Genomic DNA, 18778 nt, shown 5'->3' with positions numbered 1-18778 from the left:
CCAGAATCGAACCCTGCACCTCTGCAATGTGAGGCTGACACACTAATCACTGGTCCATTGGGCTGCCATATTAGAGAGAGAGAAAGAGAGAGAGAGCAGAAGATAAAGAATATATGCCTGTGCCTATTGTTAATTTTATCTGTCCACATGTGCATATTAGAGAGAGAGAGAGAGAGAGAGAGAGCAGAAGATAAAGAATATATGCCTGTGCCTATTGTTCATGTTATCTGTCCACATGTGTTTCCACAAACTCCCTGACAGGACACAACTCTCTGGTGACTAAGACGTGCGCCCTAGGAAGACTCACAGTGATTTTATTTCGTGGCTCCGACTGTGTAATTCTTTACATTCTGTTTCGTTGTGTTATTACGACACGGTTTTATAAAGTGCAATATGATGTAGCGCTGTCGTCGGACAGCCCCGACTTAAGCAGCTTTCATCGGGTGTGTGAGTGATTTTGTGTCTGGATTCGGGAACCGGAGATTTTTCACAATGCGGTCTCAGGAAGATATTTTAAAAACATCTGTGACCTTTTGCGCTCACACATGAAACATCAGCCTCTGTGGAACATTAACACACACACTCGCACACGGAGCTCAAGCTGGGCCGTAACACGTATTGTGACACGGATTTTGTTCAAGACAAACAACAGCGTGACCGAATCCTGCAGCGCGGGGGGGGGGGGGGGGGGCTTCAGCGGTGGGTTTGACGTAGCGCCTCTGAACTCACCGTTCGCATCCCAGCACGCCCCGTCCGTGCACTCCTCGCGTTAGCGCTCACTTTTTTTTTTTTGCCGCGTTGAGGGTATATGTGTGAAATTAGGGAGGATTGCGTGACTGTGAGTGTTTTTGGTTGGCATGTGACGTGTCATATGGGTTTGAACCTGTGACCATGAAGTCCCGTCAGAAATCTTACACTTGGATTTCATGCATTCACGAGGACGATTCCCACTGAATCTTAATCACAGTTATATAAAAATAACTTCTGAGGTTCGAAGTGGGCATGAGTAGAGATGTGCACACAAATTTCATGTTTAGGACTGTCCCACCCCTTGCAGGAAAACATGAGGAAACTTCACCCTGCACATCAAAAAACGGTACGCCGTGTATCCGAGATGGAATGCAAGAGAATATAATACTTTTTTTTTTTTTCTTCTCCGCCATGTGGAGACCAAATAGTGCCTGGTCTGTTTCAGCCCGAATTCCGTTTCCCCGCAAACTAATAGCTTATGATGGCTTCATTAATGTTCACAGTCTGGTTTGAAAGCGTCAGCAGATTTATGAAAAGGATTCGACACTGTTTTTTTTTTGCAAAGTGTGGGTGTGGGCGGTTCATGGGTGAGAAAGCGTGAGAGGAAAAGAGAGGGGTCGTATGCTCTTCATCATGGATGTGACACACATGGCACTCTGGAGAGAGAGCAAAACAAATTAAAACAGGAAGGCAACTGTAAATTCTACTCGGCTGAATGCACGCGGGCACGCACATCATCCACTTGAGAAGTTGAGTTGGTTTTGCGGAAGGCGAAGCTGCACAGACGGCAGCTCTCTGAACAGACACGCACTCGAGCACGCCGTGAACTCGCAAAACTTTGCAGCAGAACCGGGAGGGCGGCACCGCGGGAGGCAAAGCGGACCCAACAGACCCGAGCCTGCAGAAAAAACAAAAACGGATAATTGGAGGCAGACAGACGAGCACGATGGGTGGGAACAGGAGGGCAGACGCAATTGGGGGCAACATGCACTGGACAATAATTATATCGCATAATAAGCATAATTGGCTGGAGTTTTGGACAGGCAAATTGAGGACAATCGAGAATCTGTTCTCAATTGTCTCAACTGAATCAATAATAGGTAATAAATAGAAATAAATTGACAGCACTCGTGCAATTTGGAAACGGAGACTCTCCACACTTTGCTTTTTAGCCATATGTGTTTACGTGAGTGTGTGTGTGTGTGTGTGTGTGTGTGTGTGTGTGTGTGTGTGTGTGTGTGTGTGTGTATATTTCATTCATTCATCTTCCGAGCCGCTTGATCCTCACCATGGTCGCGGGGGGTGCTGGAGCCTATCCCAGCTGTCTTCGGGCAGTAGGCGGGGGACACCCTGGATCAGTTGCCAGCCAATCGCAGGGCACACAGAGACGAACAACCATCCACGCTCACACTCACACCCAGGGACAGTTTACAGCGTCCAATCAGCCTGCCATGCATGTTTTTGGAATGTGGGAGGAAACCGGAGCACCCGGAGAAAACCCACGCAGGCCCGGGGAGAACATGCAAACTCCACACAGGGAGGCCGGAGCTGGAATCGAACCCTGTACCTCTGCACTGTGAAGCCGACGTGCTAACCACTGGACTACCGGGCCGCCCTATATATATATATATATATATATATATATATATATATATATATATATATAATGTATATATATATGTATGTATGCATGTATGTATGCATGTGGTTAAAAAGCAAAGTGTGGAGAGTCTCTGTCCCCAATTTGCACAAGTGCTGTCAATGTGTATGTATGTGCAGAGTCTGTTGCTGTGTGCCTGTGTCTTAATGGCATGTATGAAGTCGTAATGTCGTCATCTTTTTGTCTCCTCTCCTGATGTCCCGGTGTGATGAAGCCTGATTTCCACTGATTTTGGTTTTGTACTCAGAGAGACATCTTTCCTCTCTCGTCGATCCTCTGGCGCGTCGCACCCCATCTCCCATCACTGCTCATCATCGTCTCAATTACTCACCCCCACCCAACCATGCCCGTCTGCCTTCTTCCTTCCCCGCTTTCCCGTTTAATCTCGTACCAAATCACAGCCAGGGCCGGCCATATCTTTTCCTCTTTTGAGTTCATTACTTGTCACTGATCGCCAAAAGCAACTCAAGATGGTGTTGGAAGTATGGCCACAAATTTTTGGACCACATTGTGGGCCGGGCCATTAACTATAACTATTAACTATATAAAACGTGACAGTGTTTTAAATCCTTCACAATAAGATGAGCAATTGTTCAACAAAAGGAGCTTTAAGCTTCTTCATGCCACTCGCAGTTGAAGTTTACGTTCAAAGTAAATATGAAATTTGATTATTTTCACATTGTGTAATTAAATGGCGCCGCGAGAGTGGCTGCCTTTCCAGCAGCTCCTATATTTTGTTGTTCTACTTCTTACTTTCATAACTTTGCTGCTGTGAATTGGGAATTTCTCCATTGTGAGACTAATAAAGGGTTTTCTTATCTTATCTTATCTTAAAACAACTGCAAAATGTAGTCTTTCGTCCGCTGGTTTAATGCTAATGCTAACACATAACGGTCCTTTCAGTCATATATTCTTTATCCTCTGGGAGGAGCTGAGATAAGGTGAAATTTAAGCAAAGTGTGAGAAAAGATGTTTAACTGTATTTATTTCTGTTTAACTCGGTCAATATGCACCTTTTTTTAAAACTTTTTTTTAGATTAGCAGCACTTCCATTCAATGGCATAGCCAGACATTTTTCACTGGGGTGAGCAGGGTGAACTCCTAAACACGAATAGGGGTGGCCATAAGTTGAGACCTAATATCTCCCCTCCTCCCGGAAAAATCAGTGATTCTGAACAAAATGGCTGCGCACCAACTATCGGGCTGCACAACACAATTCCTGCTTTGAGTCTGTGGCCCGCGGGGCAGTGTCTGTCATCAATTGGAGCTGTTGCAATTGTCCAGGAGTTACTCAGTTACAATCGAGCTTTCCTGCCACTTGGCGGCGGGGAAGGCAAATGTCACTTATTGGCCTGCACACAGTAAGTAGAAAAGGAAACCAAAACCGCTCCTCGCGGCTCTTTTCGCTACCACAGAGAGACTACTGGACATCTGCGTCTGAAACGCTTCCAAATTTAGTCAAACGCATCAAATCAAGCCCGGACTGACCAAGTTAACATCATCAAGGAAAACCTGCCATACGTTACAAACAAGCCACTACCATTCCAAAAAAGCTCTGCTCCGCTGCGCTCCCCGTAAGTTCTAGTCGTCCGTCAGTCCGATGGGCCCGTGTGGAAACGGCGGATATTTAAGTGGAACCAATATTCTCCAACAGGCAACCCCGAGCTGCGTTTGTCACTCATCTCCCCGTCGCCAGGGAATAACTCCGCCTACAATTTCATTCATTCCAATGACAAGAAATCAATGAACTGTTTATTTGCGCCTGTAATGGGCAGCATTTTTCACAGCCCCGCTTTGTTCAGCGGAGAGATCGGTGCTGTTGAACGGTCTGCGGCTGGATGGATGGAGGTCTTGAGGAGCCGACGATGAGAAGAAAGGAGCGTTGGCGCGGAGTGCCGATGCGGATTTGGAGCTGGGAGTCGCGGCTTGGAGTTTGAAGCGGATTATGTGGGACAGGAGAAGTGAACTAATCTCTTTTCGTCAATGGATGCTACAGCTTCGTGTTTGCTTTCAAAACTTTGCTTGTAGCAGACGTGTGCACATTTTTCAGCATGATGTCTCTGATCCACTGGTGAAAGGACACTTTGATCCTCTCCTCTTTCATCTAGAACTGCTTCAGACAACAAAGTGTATGCAGAAAATTGGTGAAGATTGAACGACTGTCTGTGTCCTATGTGTTGTCTTGTGTTATCTTTGTTATTTTGACTTCAAAATGGCGCCGCGTGAGTGGCTGCCTTTCCAGCAGCTCCTATATTTTGTTGTTCTCCTTCTTCCTTTCATAACTTTGCTGCTCTGAATTGGGAATTTCTCCATTGTGAGACTAATAAAGGTTTTCTTATCTTATCTTATCTTATGTAATTACTTCAATACATGTGTCAAAACAAACACAAAAAAAAAAATGAATGCCTCGTTTTTAGTTGTCCAAGTTCAGGGAAAACATGCTCAAGAGATGAATCGACTATGACAGGACTCTTAATGATGCAAATGCTCGGTGGGCCGCTTAGCCAGCCTTGACATCATCACATGACCTCTCGCCGCCATCATATCAGCAACACCTTGTCACGGCCAATCGCGTCTCGCGGCCCGCCGGCCCCCGCGCGGCCTCCCTCGTGCCCGCCCGCCCGCCCGCCTTCCTGCCTTCTCTCCGTGTGTCAGAGGACATTCATCTCCAAAGTGGCTGAGGGTGAGTGGACGGCTCCATTTAGTCCACCTCGCTCAGCAATTCACTTCCAAGGATTTTGTCAGTATCACCTGGGCTCAGTCTAATCGTTGGCACGCGAGCAAGGTCATCACCGTTTGGGATTTTTAAGGACCTTTGTAGTTATTTTAATCGTTCTCCAATTCTGTTCAAATCCAATGTTGTTGTCACTGTCACATGTTGGGACGGCATCACTGCGCCTTATCCCTCGAATCGATTTGGAACTGGCATTGCATTCTCGTCGCCTTATTTGCGAAAGAATGCTTTTCTGCGTTGACCTCGTCTCGCTTCATTTCCGAAGTGTGCGTTCACACTCCGCATTATGCGCAGAGAGAGAAAGGAGGTGTGACAAGGAAAGTTGCATGTCCTTCACACCTCCTTTTCTCTCACCCGCTTTTCTTCCTCCAAACGTGCTGATGGCTCTCGTGAGGGGAGGGGGGGGGAAATGACGTTTTTGAAAGACGTTCAGGGGGGTTGGCCGGCGGCTTGGAGGAGGAAGAGCTTTTTGATTGGCTGCTGTGTGGACTTGGGAATGGTTGATTGAGGTTGAGGTGTGCATCTGCCTCGTGAATGTCCGTTCGAAAACAGGCGCGCTTCAGCGCAAGTGTGAAATCGGTTTGATGGATGGTGGATGTGTCACGCGTGTTTAGTGTAATTGGAATAATTGGCTAGAGGACATTTTAGCCGTGTATTTTTTTTTCTCCTTGCTTTTAAAGAATTTGACCAGTTTAGATTCAATACTGGGCGGCCCGGTAGTCCAGTGGTTAGCACGTCGGCTTCACAGTGCAGAGGTACCGGGTTCAATTCCAGCTCCGGCCTCCCTGTGTGGAGTTTGCATGTTCTCCCCGGGCCTGCGTGGGTTTTCTCCGGGTGCTCCGGTTTCCTCCCACATTCCAAAAACATGCGTGGCAGGCTGATTGAACACTCTAAAAATTGTCCCTAGGTGTGAGTGTGAGCGTGGGTGGTTGTTCGTCTCTGTGTGCCCTGTGATTGGCTGGCAACCGATTCAGGGTGTATCCCCGCCTACTGCCCGGAGACAGCTGGGATAGGCTCCAGCACCCCCCGCGACCCTAGTGAGGATCAAGCGGCTCGGAAGATGAATGAATGAATGAATGAATGAATGAATGAATGAAAGATTCAATACTTTTAAAGACTCGATCGAGTGGATTTGTGTCTAAATAGATTGTAGCATCGGTCATTTCCGAAAAGATCTTTGTTTGCTTTATTTTGACATGCGGTAACCTGCTGGTACAGCCTTTTAGAGTGCCTCGTTGTCAGCCGTAAGACTACGGATGTCGCTGAGAGAAGGCAAGTGAGATCATGGGGTCAAGGGGAGTCTGGCTTGATAGCTAGCGCGTGGTTTGACGAGAGCTTCGAATTAGCATGACCACGTTATAGTGCCTCGTTGTCAGCCGTGAGTGCACGTGCGGCATGCACAGAAAGTCTGATGAGATATAACTTGGGATGATTACTCTTTTTTTTTTTTCTAGTCCGTTGTGACAGGTATGATGTGGACCGGGGCTTTGCAATGTCATGGCCACATTAGAGTGCCACATTGTCAGCCATGAGTGCACGTGTGTCATGTCTAGAAGGTCAGATGAGCGAGGAGATGTATTTTTCATTTTATTTTTCTTTTTTTAAAGTCCATTGTAAGCGCTCTGATGTGGACAGGTGTTTAACTCTTGAGCGCCTCATTGCAGTGTTCAATTATGGAGAGAAAGAACGGCTTCATTTTAAATGATTGCCTCATTTGTATGCAGGGTGATTTCTCTTTATTTATTTATTTATTTATTTGATCATTCAAATTTTTCGGGGGTGTTGACAACACACCTCCATTGTGTGTGCACACGGACTTTTAAGTTCTACACAATCAGGTGATTGCTCAAGTCGTTAACCCCGAAATAGCTGATTCGATTGAGCTGAAATAAAACGAGCAAAATCACGACCGCGGCTCGCCTTTTCATCACTCGCAAGACATTTCTGTCCTGTTTTTTTTTTTTTTTTTTTTAATGGCCGCCAATTACACGTTCTAAATCTCAATTTAAAGCGAAATTGCCAGCCGCACACCCCGTATTAATCCAGCGCGGCTTGTGCGGCCTGAACCGGAGTGAAAGTGGTCGAGTCCAAGCGACGCCGGCGGGGTTCTTAATGGATGGCAGCGAGCAGCTTAAAATGAGGACTTATTAAAGTGCTCGTCGGCTTTCTAGTTTGACATTTCAAAGTTTCGAGTCTGCCTTTTAAATTGCCGCTTCCGCAAATGTCACTTGTCGGCTCCCCCGGAATGCTTGACGATACGAGTCGAATTTATTGTTTGAAACGGTAGAGAACATTGTTCCGTTTGAGTGCCTGTGGATTTTATACTATGTATGTGTGTGTGTGTATATGTCGCTAACGATGCCATTTTGTCTTTGTGTCCCTGCAGCTACATCAGATGGGACCCGCCAAGGTCTGGACAGCATGAGGGGAGGCGTTTGTGCCACGCAGGGCATGAAGGTGGTCCTGAAAGTGGGGCAGAGTGAGTCTGAAATGCTATGATCACCCGAAAAATGAAGGGATGATTTTCATCTACGTGTGCCTTTCCCGCATGTAGGTACAGCACACACCGGCTTTGTTGTGGGTGGCTCCTCTCAGCGAGCATATTAGAGCTTGTTAAATGGCGAGAACGGCGGAAAAGTGTCGCAACGAGTCAGCTCTAATGAGGCCCACTTGTGCTCGCTTTAAACCACTCGCACTCCACATGTTATAAATGTGAATATCGACATGAATTTTGGCCACTGCTTTCGCTTTGGAAGGGGGGGGGGGGGGGGGGGGGGGGAAGTGGCTTTCAAACACTGAGCCGCACGTTCCCGCACATAATAGACGTGAGCTTGTATTGTGTCGCCGCTATCGGCCGTCGCATCAGCAGAGTCGACAGAAACGCGTTGCCGGCTCAATGGTGATGCTTTCACATGCCAAGCGGGGTTCGAAAAAATTAGGTTGGGAATTTTCAGTCGTTAAATTTGAATTTTCTTTTTCAAATTCAGTGAGGTTTTTTTTTTAATGCTACATTTTAGTCCATTCATTGTTCGTTTAAGTATTAGTTTTAGGTAGTTTTAAAAATATATATATATGGAGTACTGTATTTAGTTGGTGGCGGCCCGGTAGTCCAGTGGTTAGCACGTCGGCTTCACAGTGCAGAGGTACCGGGTTCGCTTCCAGCTCCGGCCTCCCTGTGTGGAGTTTGCATGTTCTCCCCGGGCCTGCGTGGGTTTCCTCCGGGTACTCCGGTTTCCTCCCACATTCCCAAAAACATGCATGGCAGGCTGATTGAACACTCTAAATCGTCCCTAGGTGTGAGTGTGAGCGTGGATGGTTGTTCGTCTCTGTGTGCCCTGTGATTGGCTGGCAACCGATTCAGGGTGTCCCCCGCCTACTGCCCGAAGTCGGCTGGGATAGGCTCCAGCACCCCCCGCGACCCTAGTGAGGATCAAGCGGCTCGGATGATGAATGAATGAATGTATTTAGTTGAGGGAAAGATGAAAAAAGCAATTATTGCGCACAAGAAGTCAACTACTACTACTCATCAAAAGAAATACATTTAAAATGACCCCCTATAGTGAAAACAGAGGACATATTTCCGATCATCGGTAAGTTTTTATAAACGTAAGATGTTTTTACAATAATTCATATAAATGAGTAATATATTCTGCTGAGCTTGTCACCAAAACAATTCAAATGATTTGGCCTTTCCATGACCTTTGTAAGATTGCGATAGAATCACAATGTCACAAGTATGTGTAAAAAATTTGCTTGCATTTTTTTTAGTATTCAGCAGTCGAACATGTGTTGGTTTGTCCAAAAAAAAAAAAAAAAACCCACTGGTTTCTGTCCCAAAAGCAGAGAAAAAAAAATAATTTGTGAAAAGAATCCACACAACCGCCACACAGGTGCCATGCCAGCCCAAATAGTTGACCAGCGATTGGAAATTGTAATTTTCTTGATATGGTGGAGAAATGTAAATGCTTATTTCTTGAAAAAAAAAAAAACTGTGGAGAATCATTGTGAGATATCAAGAACCGCTACTCAGTTTTTTTCACATGGATGAATGTCATTATGCTGACATTATATTTCATCTGTGGGTTGTAAACTGGTCGCCCTTCACCTTCTTCATTCCCCCTTCTTCGTTCCCTCTTGTCGTTGGTGTTTCAATTCTTCGCCCAAGTCCTCCCTCCGCTCTCTGCTTATTTTTTCCATCCAATCAAATGCGTTGCTAAAAGGTCACGACCGTGTTGTTTGTCGTCTCTCGACGCTCGCGTCCACACATTGACTTATTTCATCGGACATCTATCTCGCCTGCTCCCAATCGCCCTCACTATTGATCCCGGCACACGCCTCCACCTCTCAGCTGGTGTTTGTCGGGCTGTGTACTTGTCACTATATGTCCGGTAAACTCTCACTATATGCAGAGGGTGGGAGGGGGCGGGGGGGGGGGGGGGAGGCCAGGGGACCATGTCCGGGCCTGGTGCTGTCCAGTTCTTCATATCTGAGACTCTTTCCTGTATGTCTGCCACTGTTATGGTCATTGGGTTCTGTTCAGGGAGGTTGCTGTGCTCCTCTCTCAGGGTCACCAGTAATCGGTTTCTAGGTTGCCCGGCTTTCATTCTCGCCATGATCAACCGTGACTGTGGGTTTCGAAGTAACCATTTAGCTCACATTCTCTGCATGTAACCCGTCTTACTAGGGTTGCTTGAGTAGTAGCATTCCAACAGAGCCATGTTATCGCCTCTCGCCCATCTCCGCTTTGTTCCAGTAGCCCATTTTTCATCAAGGTGCTCTGGTTCCCCAGCACCTGACGCAGACCTTGTTTGGCCGGGCGACGTCTGAGCCGGCATGTCATTCGTTTTATTGCCTCTCATCATTGTATGAGGTAGGCATTAGCGTGAAGGATCTTGCCCAAGGACCCACACTGGATGGTGTTATGTGCTCATTTTTTTTGCCCCAAATTCGAACCACCGACTCCCGTATGCCAAACCGATGCCTTACCAACTGAGCTATCGAGCCGCTTGTGTGTGCTGTGTGTGTGTGTGTGTGTGTGTGTGTGTGTGTGTGTGTGTGTGTATATATATACATATATATTTTTTATATATATAGTAGGGGCGGCCTGGTAGTCCAGTGGTGAGCACGTCGGCTTCACAGTGCAGAGGTACCGGGTTCGATTCCAGCTCCGGCCTTCCTGTGTGGAGTTTGCGTGTTCTGAGTGCCTGCGTGGGTTTTCTCCGGGTGCTCCGGTTTCCTCCCACATTCCAAAAACATGCGTGGCAGGCTGATTGAACACTCTAAATTGTCACTACGTGTGAGTGTGAGTGCGAATGGTTGTTAGTCTCTGTGTGCCCTGCGATTGGCTGGCAACCGGTTCAGGGTGTCTCCCGCCTACTGCCCGGAGACGGCTGGGATAGGCTCCAGCACCCCCCGCGACCCTAGTGAGGATCAAGCGGTACGGAAGATGAATGAATGAATGAATATATAGAGAGAGAGAGATAGATAGATAGTTACAATACAGTTTCCTGTATATTGAGAAGCTTCACAGTACAGATGCACTTCTGTTAATACAGTACATTAATTGTAAGCGGGGTTTTTTTTTTCAGCTAGCCCGTGTACATTTCTTGACGGCACATAATGTTGTTTAACTAAAGTGCAGTATTCCTGATTTCACGATTTTGTTTTCTTCTTGTTTCATTTAAGGCATGCTCAGTGCACTCGATGGTGTATGCGTTTAATCACCATGACAGTGACAGACTCAAAGGCAGATGGGCCGATTTAGCCAGCGCAGATTACGAGCCGTTCCGGCCTTATTGCGAAAACTCATGATGACGATCTTCTTATCCTGTCCCCTGGAATCCTTTCATTCTCACTTGACATCACTGTGCTGCCAATCAAGAAAGAGAAAGCCAAACAAATCACCCACGGAGGACAGAAACGCAATTATGCAAATTAAACTACTCGTTTGGTCATATCGAGCGTCCGGTGTCGTAATACTGATCAACAACCGCCCCGCCTCCTTCTCACAGGTCCATACGGGCTGCCTCCCAAGAAGGAGCCAGCGGGACGCTCCACCAACCGGAACTCAGGTAAACGGCAAACCAAATGGAGATGATCCACAAGATGGATGCAGGGAAACAGAAAAGGCTTGCAGAAGTGTGGAGAGACAACAATAAGCAGCGGGCGGAGGCGGGGCGGGAGAGGGGTGGTTGGTGCTTAAGCGGGGTGGGGGACAGATGGAGGATGTGCAGCGTTGACATCTGCGGATCTCTCTATTTAATTCCATATATTTTCTCTCCATCCTTCCTCGCCCCCAACCCTCCTTCGCTAGTCTCGTCCCCTCGGAGCGAAGTGCCGCGGGCGAGCAGTGGATGGCTAATAGCTACATTGGGCAAAGGACAAAAAAAAAGACAGATAGCCAGAGAGACGGGAAGAGGGAGGAAGAACGGAGGGGCGCCGAGGAGCCAGGGCGAGACCAGAGGCAACATTTGAGAGAGTTATTACTATCATTAGATGCTGCAGCCCGGATGGGCGAGAGCGTGCTTGGCGGAAGGGGGGCAGGGGGGGGGTGGCATCAGGGGGGTGATGGAGCAGACAGAAGTGTGAGGCAAAAGAGGTGGAGTGAGACCAGAAGAAGTGAAAAGCTAAGAGGAGCGGGGCAATAGACAATGAGGAGGAGCCTTCGGATCACATTTTATGGCCTTTCGTGCGCATTCGGGGGACACCCGATCTGGGACATCCGCACACGGCGCACTTTGAAGTAACTCTGAATTATTGTCTCGGATTAGAGCTCCTTATTTTGCGCCAGTGGAAGCAAATGCAATATTTTATCATGTATGCTGGATGTTTGGCCATGCTTAAAATAAATTCGTTTTTTTTCTCTTTGGTCCTCAATTTTGCGATTTCAATCCAATGTGTTCTTTTTTTAAGAAACAAATCAAAAAAAAATCAATCTATAGGACAATAAACAATATATACATACATGTTTTAATCTTATAGGTCACTAGCTAGTTCCTGCGGAAGGCTGGTAAGGTGGGCCTTTGGCCCACAAAAGTGTTGTTGCTTGGTTCAACTTTTTGTTCATCTTCATTGCTTATCGCGAAAATAAAGAGATGTTTAGCTCTACTAAATAACTAACAATTTCATTGCAATGCTTGTGGGTAGACAACATTTTTTCGCTAAGATGTCCGCGCGATCGTAGTGAGCCACTGCCTGAGCGGCGCAGTGGCGGCGCGGTGAATTAGGTACGTTCTGAAAAGGGACAGACGGAAGGACAGACCGCGTGCGGGACGACGTGCAATATATATATAGATACTTCTGCTAAAATAAATACAAATGGCCCATAAATTCAGTCTCCGAGCGCCGTTGACGGGAAATGCCATCATTGGGCATCCTAATGAGAAATGCCATCCACACTTATGAGCATATAAGTCACATAAAAAAAAAATCACAAACAGATTATTTTGTCCTTTATTGGGGGGGTATAAAATGGGCGTTTTGGGGGAAACCAACCCATGTTCTGCTGATTACAAAATAATCGAATAAGGTAAAAAAAATAATAATTTTTTTTTAGATGAAAGAATAGAGTCTAATCTTTCATTTGGTGGTTTCTATGTTCACATAAAACTATCTTCTGTGAGCCTTCAAAGATCAGTCAAAATGCTCCAAATGCCATTTGTTGACTTCGATCAGCGTTGTCAACTTACCCAAACACTTTAACTTGCAGTCTTTTCAGCATTCGCGTTCAGCAACAATTTTTGATTTGCCAATCGTCGTGGTGAAGTCATCAAAAGTCATCACTGATTCCTCAATAGTTCCTGCCGATTTGTTCAGAGTTTCTGTCGATTCGTCATGGGGAGTTGATTGGCCATGAGTTATCAATAATTGTTGATACATCCGAAATTGACAGGTCAATTGTTGTAGATCGGTCCACTCCAATGGTTGATCCAAAACAACTTTACAAAATTCAATAACAACTCATACAATATATATATATATATAGGGCGGCCCGGTAGTCCAGTGGTTAGCACGTCGGCTTCACAGTGCAGAGGTACCGGGTTTGATTCTAGCTCCGGCCTCCCTGTGTGGAGTTTGCATGTTCTCCCCGGGCCTGCGTGGATTTTCTCCGGGTGCTCTGGTTTCCTCCCACATTCCAAAAACATGCGTGGCAGGCTGATTGAACACTCTAAATTGTCCCTAGGTGTGAGTGTGAGTGCGAATGGTTGGAAGGATGGATATATATATTTATATACATTCATTCATTCATTCATTCATTCATTCATTCATTTTCCGAGCCGCTTGATCCTCACTAGGGTCGCGGGGGGTGCTGGAGCCTATCCCAGCTGTCTTCGGGCAGTAGGCGGGGGACACCCTGAATCGGTTGCCAGCCAATCGCAGGGCACACAGAAACGAACAACCATTCGCTCTCACACTCACACCTAGGGACAATTTAGAGTGTTCAATCAGCCTGCCACGCATGTTTTTGGAATGTGGGACGAAACCGGAGCACCCGGAGAAAACCCACGCAGGCCCGGGGAGAACATGCAAACTCCACACAGGGAGGCCGAAGCTGGAATCGAACCCGGTACCTCTGTACTGTGAAGCCGACGTGCGAACCACTCGACTACCGGGCCGCCTATTTATATATATATATATATATATATAAACCAACCAAAATGAAGCATTTTTTTTCCCGCCATATTGAAGCCTTGGCAATTAGAAAAATGTCTTTCACTGCACTGTGATGTCCTTTTGATTTGATAAATTTTCCAGGCTTATTTATGATTATGTTCCCACCTTGACCTTAAATATCTGAACCCTTTGAAAAAGGCAGTCGGTCCCATCTGTGATCCATGCACAAAGAGCTCACTGTCTTTTTTTTTTGTGAGATGTGATATGAGTAGAAAGAGAGAGAGAGAGAGAGAGCGCAAAAGAAAATGGGTGTAGAGGTGACGGAAGAGGGTTTATAATGCAGAGAGCCAGCGAAAGGTGACAGTCATAATGGAGATGGAAAATGAGGGATGTCAGTTAATGGCGAGAGGACGAAAGCCGACTGAAGCAAGCATTAGCGCTTTGCTCGCCCCCGGTGCAGCACAACGGGGCGCACGGTAAGCTAGGTCATTACTGCTCCAATAAAGCCAAGACTCGGAAAGGATGTGGGGAGGGGGAAAAAAAAAAAAAAGGCGACGGCGTGCCAGGAATATCGTTGGGCTAATCACGAGGCGGCGGCGCGCAGTTGCGACCTTAACCGGCTCGGCGCTCGCACCTGCGACGGCCTGCCGCTTAAAGTGCGACGACACGCGCGCACCTGCCGCTTCCTGAGGTTGATGGTTGCTTCGGCGCGAGCGACAGGCAGCTTGACGGATGCGGAATGGACGTCTTACTGTGCGCACGTGCGGTGGAGGCCCATCGCGGAATGGTTGCGGTCACATGGCTAATGCTAAGTCAACAGCGATGTTGGGCCGCGTGTTGAGAAAGCGGCGCAGTCGCAAAACGCTTAATTTTGGTTCCCCGTGACAAAAGCCCATTCGCGCTTGCAACCGAATGTAATGTTTACTTTCTCGCAGGGAACTCGACCCACTCGAGAGGACCCAACACCTTTGGGGGCGCCGAAGGCGGCGGGGAGAACGGTCCGCTGCAGCCGTCCAACATCGCCCTGATCGCGGGCGCGGCCGGGGGCTCGGCTTTCCTGCTGCTGGTCACCGCCGTCATCTGCGTGGTGTGCTACAGGCGGCGGCACGCCAAGCACTCGGACACCCACCACCCGCCGTTGTCGCTGTCGTCGCTCACCAGCCCCAAGCGAGGCGTCGGCGCCGGGGGCATGGGCAGCTCCAACAACAACGGCTCCGAGCCCAGCGACATCATCATCCCTTTGAGGACGTCGGACTCCGCCTACTGCCCGCATTACGAGAAGGTGAGCGGCGACTACGGACACCCCGTCTACATTGTGCAGGAAATGCCACCGCAGAGCCCGGCCAACATCTACTACAAAGTATGAGAACTGAACTCTCCGGCCCGAGACCCCCCAGAATCACTCCGCGCCCCACCTGAGCAAGGCCCAACGCCCCCCCCCCCCCTCACCCTCCTCTCACCTTCTTACCCGCCACCATCCAACCATAACCAAACCCCAGCACCACACTTAACGTGTGTCCGCGAGGGTTCGCCGGCCCACGGGAGCACTCCTAGAGGAAATTCCCAGAATGCACCTGGAAGTGCGTGAATGTGGCTTTTGGACCTGAGGAGAATCAAAGGACTATATTTGAGAAAATAAATACATAAATTGCTAAAAGCCCACGGAGTGCTGAGGAAACTCCCAGTCACCATACCTGCCTAGAACCTTAGCAGCCTGCCCCCCCCCCTAACCCCCACCCCCAACCACCCTCCCCAGAGCGCCATCAGCTAATCAGACGGCCCGCTCGGTGACACCGCCGACACCTTTGGAATTCTCAGAGCAAAAGAGCGGCGGCCTCTTGGACTCAGCCAATCAGAAAAGAGTGCAGGTCACATGACCTGACCCGAGGGCCCGAGGATGTCTCTGAGCAGTCGGGCCCGCCCTGACACTCAGACTCTTGTATATTTTAATAAAATGTGTGTGTGTGTGCGTGTGTGTGTGTGTGTGTGTGAGTGTAATGGCTGTGACTGTGTTCTTTAGACCTGTCTTCAAAATACCAAAACACAAAATAGTGAGCAGATATCACAAAAAAAAAAAAAAAATCCAATAAAGTGAGATTTTTCTATGGCTATCAACACTTATAGATGATATATAAAAAAAAATATCCAGTTAATAGATGTATTTGCTTTTATTTTCTATGATTTTCTTCGATTTTACCAGCTAAAGCCGCACCTGTGTTGCTAGCCCTTTTTCTACTTTTCACATTTACAGTAGTACAATCGACCTTTTATATTCATTTAATCCCACTGTTTTGTTTTTTTTTTTTCGGCCAGTCTGCCCCCACCCCACCACCCTAACCCCCCCCCCCCCCCCCTTTAAGGTGTTTGTATATTTTTATAGCTTCTTGTTTGATGCAGTAGTGTTGAAGTTTAGACCTCGTTTGTGGAAGTGTTGAGGTAGAGCCTTCTCTGATCGCTTTTTTTTTTTTTTAATTCCAAATGTTTTTTTTTTTTTAATGTGGCAAGGAGGGGCTTGCGGGCAAAAAAAAAAAAAAAAAAAGACAAAGCAATGCAAAAGGAAGGACTGAGAGGAAATTGCACACGAAAGAAAAAATGGACGATGAAGGATCCAGATGGACGTGATGAAGAGCGACAGCCTCGGCACTAAAACGTATTCCGGAGTTGAACTCATTCAACACACACACACACACACGCGCGCGCACACACACAATCACATCACAGGTGGTACATTTCAAACGTTCCCGTCTTGTTGTGTTACATTATTTGTACACACAGACCGACACACACACACACACACACACACACACACGCCTGTTAATGACTGCAACACTGATTGCATTGAAACACACACACACATCCCCGACAATTCGTTTTTAATGCGTGTGTGCGTACGTCGCGCGGCGCAAGTACCACGAGACACATGATGGCCAATTGAGGCGCTATTTGTTCACCTACTTAGCAGTAAAGTCCGTTTTGTGTTGCTGGGACATGTTTGTGGCTTTTATGTAAACGGGGGATCGCACACGGACGTCGGACACACAACTCTGCATTCGGAGGCGCCCGTTGGGTGCACACATGCTTTTAGTAAAATTGTTTTGTGTTGCGCAAACATTTTGTGGCTTTTGTGTAAACTGGTTCCTGGTCTCACACACACACACACATATACGCGCACACACAGGCGTCAGCGTTTTTTTTTGTGTGATCCTTCCTTAACTGTATTTTGTATCAGTACCTAACATCATCTACACAATGTATTAAGGTGTGCTTTAATTGTCACATTCGACCATTGGTGGAGATTTTTGTCGCCGCGGTTGCTTCTGGCCTATATTTGACGGTTTGAAATTGAGTTGCAAAAAATGACACACTGAGTAGTGGGGGAAAGAAAACTTGGGTGGGATGGGGGTAGGAGGGGGGGGGGTGTGTTTGACTCTTTTGTACGACGACAAAGTTGTGTTTTGTTGTTTTTATGTACACTGTTCCGTCTTTTTTGTCGATCCGAACCCGCAAAGAGAGTAGTGCACACGCCCTCCGAGGCCGCATTGGCAACTTGTGCAACGTGACTTGTTATGTACAAAAAAAAATAAAAATGGTTGCAACTTCAACGGGGGGAGGGTTGGGGTGTGGGTGAGGAGTGGGGGCGGGGGGCTACACACAAAATAACAAAGACTCTCACTGCCCCCCCCCCCCCCCCCGACACTTTTTGCGGCCCCTCGAGCATCCTCCTCGGACTGCCATGTTTTTTTTTTCATGTTTTAACGTGGATTTAAACATGTCACCGTTTGTGTTTGACCTCCCTGGTGAAACAGAGTGTTGCCTGCAAGGCTTGGGGGGCGGGGGGGGGGCATCACCATCGGCTAGCAAAAGAGTGTGTGTTTGTATCCCGCGGCCCCTCAAATGTGACGTGTTGTATTTGGGACGCCTCCATGTGAGGTGTGTGTGCGTGCGTGTGTGTGTGTGTCATCTCCTCCTCGCCCCCGCATTGTTTCCTCATCACAGCGACCCCCACAGTGAACCCGCTCCCCCCCCCCCAACTCACCTCTGAAGAGAGGAAAAGATGAGTACATTCCTGCTTTGGAGAAGGAAAAAAAATCAGTTGAATAAAAAACAAACAAACAAATGTTTCAGCACCACTTTTGCTTGTGATGTGAGGTTCTTTTTTTTGTCTGAGGGTCTTTTTATTTCGTGCGTGGGCATGTGTATCAGAGGCCCACTGGACAGGCCTTTTCGAAGTCGTTTTCTCCTCTTGTCGCTACTTTAGACTACTCACGGCATGGTTCCTTTTAGTGCCTTGCTTCATAGCACTGCACACACACACACACACACGCTAACTCTCCCACAAGTGTTATCAACAACTTATCAAACCTGCCTTCGTTAAGGTTGCCTGGCAACCTATTGACAGACCTGATTTCATTCTCTGTCTCGCCCTTTCCGCTCCTTTACTCCCTTCTATCCGTTGCTGTGGTAACAGGTGGCGTCCCTTTCAATGTATCCTATGCCACCAGGGTGGGCTTGAGTGTGACCACTTTGATCGATGGTGTGTGTGTGTGTGGGTGTGAGAGTTGATTACTGGTCCTCTCTCTCTCTCTCACTCTGTCTCATAACACACACACACACACACACGCACCCACACACAATCGCTGACTCCCAGCTCCACAAACATCCCCTGTTGTGTACGGATGCACAAGCCCTAGGATCAGTCCCACTTTGGCACTTACAAGCAAGGAAACGGATGTGAACATCTGATGCCCAGTTACTATGGCAACCAGGTGTCGGCATCCCACGTCACATCATTTGAATGACGACAACTGCGGGAACTTTTTTGCGCAAAGAGACCAGCCATGATTTCAGCACTAAGTTTGACGACCTCAAAGAAGACAAAGGCTGCCAGAGGCAGGAAAAGGTCACAGGGGGAAAATGTGCGGTGGATGGCGGCCGTTTTATTTGAAAGCAAAATCAACAAAAAAAACCCACAAAAAAAACATAACTTTGGTTGAGCATTCTTGTGGTAGAACATTTTCATC

The 18778-nt window shown here is 47.5% G+C and overlaps 1 protein-coding gene across 2 annotated transcripts in view; it reads left to right on the top strand.

The window, feature by feature from the left end:
* efnb3b (ephrin-B3b) overlaps positions 1 to 17887 on the top strand; it is a 71672-nt gene extending 53785 nt beyond the window's left edge. The window contains exons 3-5 of one of the 2 annotated variants that reach the window (XM_052068325.1): positions 7531 to 7623; positions 11156 to 11215; positions 14693 to 17887. In XM_052068325.1, coding sequence (XP_051924285.1) covers positions 7531 to 7623; positions 11156 to 11215; positions 14693 to 15123 — 584 coding nt within the window. In that variant the 3' untranslated portion in view covers positions 15124 to 17887. The remainder of the gene's footprint in view (positions 1 to 7530; positions 7624 to 11155; positions 11216 to 14692) is intronic. The other variant, XM_052068335.1, reaches the window with a different exon arrangement.
* The last annotated feature ends 891 nt before the right edge of the window (positions 17888 to 18778 follow it).

This window comes from Hippocampus zosterae, chromosome 1 (genome assembly GCF_025434085.1).
Source record: "Hippocampus zosterae strain Florida chromosome 1, ASM2543408v3, whole genome shotgun sequence".
Classification (NCBI taxonomy): Eukaryota; Metazoa; Chordata; class Actinopteri; order Syngnathiformes; family Syngnathidae; genus Hippocampus; species Hippocampus zosterae.
The sequence above is the reverse complement of the archived record's forward strand: the minus strand, read 5'-3'. Positions and strand labels throughout refer to the sequence as shown.